This window comes from Xenopus laevis, chromosome 1S, assembly GCF_017654675.1.
Source record: "Xenopus laevis strain J_2021 chromosome 1S, Xenopus_laevis_v10.1, whole genome shotgun sequence".
In the NCBI taxonomy this organism is placed as follows: domain Eukaryota; kingdom Metazoa; phylum Chordata; class Amphibia; order Anura; family Pipidae; genus Xenopus; species Xenopus laevis.
In genome coordinates this window covers 149,808,359-149,816,140 of record NC_054372.1, presented here as the reverse complement: position 1 = coordinate 149,816,140, position 7,782 = coordinate 149,808,359, and the positions used below count along the sequence as shown (strand labels likewise).

General features: G+C 36.1%; 1 protein-coding gene across 8 annotated transcripts in view; it reads right to left on the bottom strand.

Annotated features, from left to right (window-relative positions):
* The window catches only part of pitpnm2.S (phosphatidylinositol transfer protein membrane associated 2 S homeolog), a 155,835-nt gene that overhangs the window by 44,826 nt on the left and 103,227 nt on the right, over positions 1–7,782 (bottom strand). For 7 of the 8 annotated variants that reach the window (XM_041580356.1, XM_041580360.1, XM_041580353.1 and 4 more), the window contains 3 exons: positions 4,235–4,564; positions 1,690–1,785; positions 579–683 (listed from right to left, as the gene is read on the bottom strand). In XM_041580356.1, the coding sequence (XP_041436290.1) occupies positions 579–683; positions 1,690–1,785; positions 4,235–4,564 (531 nt within the window). The remainder of the gene's footprint in view (positions 1–578; positions 684–1,689; positions 1,786–4,234; positions 4,565–7,782) is intronic. The other variant, XM_041580355.1, reaches the window with a different exon arrangement.

The window sequence follows — 7,782 nt, the reverse complement described above, 5'->3', positions numbered from 1 at the left end:
TCCATACCTTGCTACCCCTTGTGACACATCACGTAGCAGTTATATAGTTTAACCAAGTATCCTTGAGTCTCTGTGGACAAGGAGTTTCGCGCATGTGCAATGAACACAAGGCAGCCATCTTTGTGTCGTTAGAATCTGGCAATATGGTGCAAGCGGCACTGATGTTGTATATCAGCTTAAGGCAATGTAACAGATAAACTAAGCCTCATTCTGCAAAATTACATTAGCGATTAGGCACAGGAAAATGTGATCTTTAACATGAATAAAAGTTAGTGGTCAGAAAAAGCCTGACTTTTGGCATGACTGACTAACAGTTTAAACACTGAGAAAACTGAGAAACAATATATTCTGGGTAGGTCGATATCACCTCATAATTGTTTTACCTGAGATACTTTTTGGCAGAAGTTTATGCAGTGACACAATAGTTTGATCTGTACAAACACTAGTGAGCTCACACACTGAAGATTGATCATTCCTGTACCATTATTAGACAAATGTATAATCCTCTCAGGCTAACAATAGTAAAATCCCAGATGAGACAATGAAACACGTGGAAGTACTTAAGAAACTGTAATTACCTTGAAGTTCATCATTCTCAGCTGTTTCTATCTTGTCCATCAGGTCATTCGAGCTCCATTTTGTGATTTCTTTGGGCAACACTTCCTCGTTATCTGACAAATCTTCTAAAGACAATAAAAGTACTTAATAAAAGTGTATTTCGAATGTTTTGGTTGGGGGCAGTAAGAAACTGCTGCAGCCAGACCATCTAGTTTTTGATGAGACACATTAGCAAGTGCAAAGTAAAATCTGAGGCAATCATCAAGCATGCCAGAGTTTTTGAATCAGTTAGGCATAACACGAATGTGCATCGGAGTCATTTAGAGACTGCTTGTTTCCTAGGTCCTAACCAGATTGTCAGAAATCACATCATGGGTCCACAGATATTGCCTAATGGCTTCCAGCTGTATGGATACTACAATAATTGTGCTAAATTGTTGCCTGCCCCTCACCTTAGGGAGGAACTCCACGGCGATTTTTGGCGCTCTGCGCAAAAATACAGGTGTCAAGTCGGATGCAAAGGAAATAAGGTAAGAGATGGAAATGTCGGATGAAGTTGCAGCATTCATCTGACGCGACAGTCGGATGCAGATGCAGCGTCAAACGAATGCTGCGACAACATCCTACGTTCCTGTTGCTTACCTTATTTCTGTCGCATCCGACTTGACGCCTGCGTTTTTGCGCAGCCCGTCGGATTGCGCCGATATTGCCTATGGAGTTCCTCCCTAAGCTACAAGCTACATCAGACAAGGCCTCGTCAGGTGAATATGTCACCCAAAACACACTACTTATTAAAGACTAACAGATCACTTGTCACTTAATTATTTGCATTCACATACAGTACATGGCATGTGGAACATAGCTGAAATCATGACTTACAGAAAGAATAATCTTTTCAGATATTTGGTATACAGAAGTGATGGTAGGACAAAAACAGTAACGGAACAAAAAAAATTGTTTGTAGCTGACTTAAGTCTATAGATCAAAGATCACATTTTTGTCTCACATCAAAAACTGAACAGAGTGTGAAGTTAACAGATAGACAGAAAAACATCAGGTGTGCTGTGTTATATGATTTCCCCTGTAGATAGGATGTCATTACTGTTCTGTTAGTAAATCTGCCGCACTCACCATAAGCATCAAAAAACTCATCATCTGAGCTTTCGTCCGAATCTCTGGCGATGCTCTGCATCCTCCACTCGGATATACTGTGGCGAGATGGGCTAGCTGCAAATAAGAGACATGAGAGAGGATTGTCAGTAAAGAGAACAGCATGGATGGGTCATAATGGCAAAACAGCAGTGCATTGGGTTTATTTGTTATGGGACACTGAGTACAATGCATGGATTTTTTACACATGCTCTTACTACATGACACTTCCTATTCTCCCCATAGAGAAATCACCTGCAGTGATGGTTAACATATGGTATTGGATCTATTATGCAGTAACCCTTTATCTAAATGCTCAGACATACCATTGCCATTTCCAATAAGTTTCTATTTGAACAAGTAGTTCATCATTTTTTTTACAGTTCTGCTTTATCTCTGTAATAATTAGTTAATAATCAGTTAATGGCCAGCTTAAATATATTGCAATATATGGACAAACAATCCCTGTTTTGTTTAAAGGGTAAGTCATTTTTCAGTAGCAGTATGCACAGAATGTCTCTGTCTTAAATATATTGATAATGGGTTGAGTGTAGAGGACTCTTGTATTTGTCTATATATATATATATATATATATATATATATATATATATATATATATATATATATATATATATATATATATATATATATATATATATATATATATATATATATATATCTCTTCAGTAGCTGTCATGTTACATTTCATACATTTCAAGGATGGATTTTCATGTTCACCCACCAACATGGGCTTTAAGCATTAATGGGCAAGAAAGTGACTTCTGACTTATTTCTTGCCCATGTCAGGTTTAAATTGCTTTTGACTAGAACTGACTTAAAGAGTAACAAAGAAAACTGAAGCTTGGCAATATAATATGACAACCCAAGAGCAATGTATGTCCTCCCTTTTCAATACCAACATGGTTCCTCACGTGTATTTGTGCAACTTCAAGTCATCTTTCTCTAGAAATAAATAAGTGCAAACTGTATACATATATATATATATATATATATATATATATGTATATATATATATATATATATATATATATATATATATATATATATATATATATATATATAAATAATTTTATAGCCCTCTAAAAGAGTAGAGGTTATTACTATGTAGTTGTTGTTATATGCATACACTACACTTTACTACTACTAAACTGCACTAAATATCAGCTTTCTGTTGGGGAAAATGCAATGTCAGTTGTAAACGTAAAATAAAATAGCATAAAATAAGAATTTGGTTTTTCAATGTAAATCAGATTACAGTTATTACACTATGACATTTAATTGCATATAGTGCATGTTTAAAGGCTGCTTTAAAGTAAGAAATGTTATTAGATATTCTATACACTGCTGGAAACTCATTTTTGCAATCTTTCTTCCACTGGAGAATGGGGTCTAAATACTTTCTAATTTCGTAAAACAAAATCCAAAATTCTGCAAATGAAACTGCACAAAGGATTTTATTTTATTTTTTGCATAGGAAATATTTTCCATTAACAATTTTAATTGCATTCCACCCCTCAGCGTTTATTCTGTGGAAATAGGCAGCAGGGATCAAGTGATGTGTTCTACTTTTCCACTCAAGCATATCAAGTCTGAATCATACTTTACCATTGCAATGCAGACTTTACAGTTCAGTATTTACTGTTTTAAACCATAAGATTAGGGTATGCAAGGCAACATTTTATTGTTATTTATTTTACAGACAATATAGTAGGTGAACCCAGTTGTCATATATAGTGAGTTATAGCTTACTACAAGGGGCAGATTTACATAGGGTTGAATATTGAGGGTTAATTAAACCTCGATATTCGACTGCCGAATGTAAATCCTTCGACTTCGAATATCGAAGTCGAAGGATTTACCGCAAATAGTTTGATCGAACGAAAAATCGCTTTATCGAAGATTAAATAATCCGATCGAACGTTTTAAATCTTACACAAAAAAACTAGGCTCTAGAGCAAGTGGTAAGTGTAAAGTCCTTCACTGTTCAAGCAAGCGTGGTACAGACATTTGCTTTTAATGGCAGAACAGAAAGGCACCTTTTCATGTCACCCAAATCTATTGTGTGCTACTGCTGGTGAGCAAGAGTTATTTCCTGGTTCTGTAATTGCATCTTTGTAATGGCTTATCTGCATAGATGTGAGTGACAGGATTTGTTTGATATTTTTATGGTTGAATTTTATAGACATGCCACTACGTGACAATAGTGGTCTACACTGTTGTAATACTGTGTACTTTATATAGATAGAAGAGGTTATAAAACACACATCCTGCACTGTAAAATTCCATGTATACCATACACACACTCCTCTATAAAACAGCGTTAAAATGATTCCTTTCCTGGAAATAAGAGAAATACATTATTTTATTTATACATATGGTCTTAAGTGGAAAGAATTTACACAACTGTATATGTTTATTTCTACCTTATACACTATCATAAATGTCTAACACAGACTGCATTAAGAACAGAATCAGTAGCTCGGAATAATTATTGTTTTGCTCCTACCTCCTCTTTTTGAAGATCTGGACGACCTGGAAGAAGTAGACCACTGCTTAGTAAGGCCCCTTCCTGACAGTGATTCTGTCATGCCTGTTGATTCTTCAGTTGTTTCAATAGAGATGGTAGGCTTGGATTCTGTGTCTTTCTCACTAGGAGATTCTTTGGCTCCATGCTGCTCTGTTTCATTCTCATTGAGGCTAAATTGGGCCATTTTCTGGGCAAGCATCAGTTGTGCTTCCTTTTCCAGTTGTCGGATATCCTCTATGGTAAGACCATACCATTCATCTTGCCAACACCATGCTTGTCTGTGAGCCCTAACCATTACTTTCCTCAGACCTGGCAAAAAATGAATTGTAGGAAGTAGGGAATGCATTAGGCTTCGAACACATTATAGGTGTACACTTTACAGTGTTGCTGTTTTATGCACAATATTTTAAAAAAATTAACCAGTTTAGAAAAGTAACACACGCACCTAAATAGGAAGACAGCCCTTAGTCTCATACGGTGAAAAATATATGAGAATAAATAATTATGACCTGAACTATAATTGTAATTTGAGGTATTTCTTCCTGTCTTTCTTATCTCAGCATTGGCTGAGGGTTTGTTCATATAAGTCTATGGAACCATTGTACAATACATCTACTAGGCACTGTGGCACCTGGTCCTGTAGAATTAGATACAGAATTAACATGCAGCTAAAACTGCACAAAACTACTGAAATGCATCTCAATCAGGAAAAAGGAACAAAAACTATTTTGATTCATATCTCTTATTAGGGATGCATCTAATCCTGTTTTCCCTTTGGCATTTAGGTGAATCTGATCATTCATTGGCAGAATTTGTCTGAATCCTAGTACCTGGATGAACTGAATCTGAATTCTTAAAATTTAAATGACTTTAAACCACATGACAAGTTTTTGGGGTTTTTTTTGCGCGCTTAATTTCTTCCCAAGATTTCACTTTTTTGCATATGCAATTTAGAGTTTGTATTTAGTTTGGGACTCTGCCAAATTACTCATGCAGAATTGGATATTTGGTAAAATCTGAAAAAAATATCTATTTCCCAAACTTTTTAGCAGAATCAAGTGCTAAGCAAGTACTCTCATAAACAACACTTCAGCTGAGAGGTCAGCAAGTAGTTACAAGCAGAAAAGCATATTCTACCATGTACAAATATGAGTTAAGGTCCTGCTAAGATGCTCTAAGTACCAGTAATATACCAATATATAGACTAATAAATGAATAAAATTATAAACAGCACTAATTTCCTACTTTTTAAAATTTAGTATGGCTTAATCTAAACAGCAAAATACCTAAACATTTTGATGGATAACAAGTGGTTTATTCCACAAAAGGGATACCTCAAAATGGCCACAATTAAGTCAGTGAGTTTCACTATTTTTAAATATACTCTTCAAACATTTGGGGTATACTAGTTTAAAAAGTTGGTCAAACAATGGTCAGCTAGGGTATTCCAAACTTTTCCAATGGCTGGGCAACTAAGCAGCTCAGGCTAAAATGTCCCAATGAGGGTATTTAAATAAATAAGCACTGGGACCCCAATATTTGAAGTCGTGCCCTGTGTTGTGATTTGCTACAACAGACAAAAGAAAATAATTAGTTAAGCTGCACAGTTAAACATTCCTAACTAACCAAGGTAACGGCCCACTGGGATACAGAAATAAGATTTTCCAGAACCCTAATCCATACTATGCCATTTCTGTAAGAAAAATCTTCACACTCCTCTGGTTTTGCAGGTTGCCATAGCAACTGTGAAATAGGGTTTTGGGCCAAAGTTTAAAGGAGAATAAAAATAGTAACCTTGCGTATCAAAGTAGATTTACCTACAGACTGTAACAGTGCTGCTACAATATTATTATTAAGTGACAATTGAAACTAAATGAAGCCCAGTAACTAATATGCTACTTTGAGTCAATGTACCTTCTGCAAGTGAAGTGTGCAAAGTGCAATTTCAGATGCAATCAACATGTTTGTTACCCACAAAATGGCATTTTCCCCACAATTTCAGGGTTATTACAGGCTTGATGGAGCATACAACACAATTGCTCAGACTAGAGTGCGTGCTTTGATATGAACTAGACAAATCATGCTAAAGATTTTCTGGTTTTGTCTGGTTGGTATCCCTTACAGCATTTGGTGTTAAAATTAGTGCCCAGCAAATTCACTGCGGCAACTGACACGGGGTGATGTGGGACCCCTGGAGCTAACCCCACATTCAAGGGTGGCAGTAGCTCCAAGTTGCCTGTGGTGAAAAATACAGAATTCAAGGTTTAATACATGATGATTTGCATCTGAAAATTACACTTTGAGCCATGCATTGTGTTTGTAAATGGGGCTTATCATGTATCAGTGGAGTAGGTAATTTCTCATTTAGTTTCTCCTGTTCACCATAACACCCTTAATAAGGCTTTTTGCTGTTTAGTAAAACAGGAAATTGGCCATATTGATGTTAATCAAGCATCATATGGCATTGTAGAAATGAGCATTGCTCACGTCAATGGCTGTATTCAATAGCTATGTTACCCATTCTGTAGAGGGCTTTTAATGTCAAGGACAGGGCTTCACCTTGTGCACTGCCTGCAGACAATGTACATTTCTGACTGAAACAATTCTTTCACAGGCACTGCACATGAAAAAGCCCGTGTAACAGCCTGGTTAATGCAGAGAAAGCTGCAGGCCATAATGGCCGATGTGAAAAAAAAAAGATGTTGATGTGTTTAACTACCCAGTGTAGTGGCAAAGAATCCAAAGCTGCAATTCATTTTGATATGTCAATATGCCTTTCAGACAGACTGCATACACAGCATGGTCTTACGAAGATCTGTTTCCAGTGTGTCTTCAATTCCTAGCACTCTAGTTTTTTTTAAGAAGTGTATCTGAATCCTTGTGTTTGAACAGCCCTACTTTGCCCTCTTTGCTAAGAGTTCCACACACTTGTGGCACAATTTTATTGACTTCGCACACAAACCCCCTGTGCTGCTGAGGTGAAAATAACAAACTGTTTTCTGTCCTTTCTAGACTCCTTGGGGCATTTCCTACATTAATTTTTAATTTGCTGCTCTTTTTTTGAATAGAATCAGTTTAATAATTGGATCATCTTCCTAATATACTGTACATATATATATCACTTCTGAACCATATAACCTACGCATGGAAGCGGTTAACAGTTTTGCAAATTTCCAGTTTATAAGTAAACTGAGGAAAATTCTAAAATAATTCACACAACTTTTACTTGCTACTAAATTGACTAATTTTGACATCCAACTAAATTTCAAAAGGGTACATGAGAAATGTGGTTTATTTGATAACAAAGGATTCAATAAATAACACTCTTTGCAAATGATTGATGATTGACTAAGGCACTTTTCAGAAATAACAATCAAATCAATGTGCTTGCATCTGTTATATTCAGAACCATGGATAGAGACTACATCCATTACACACCCAAAAGCTGATTGAACCATGAACAGCCGCTACATAAGGTTTTGATTCTAGATTTCAAGATAACGATCTTCTCTCAATGTATGTATTTA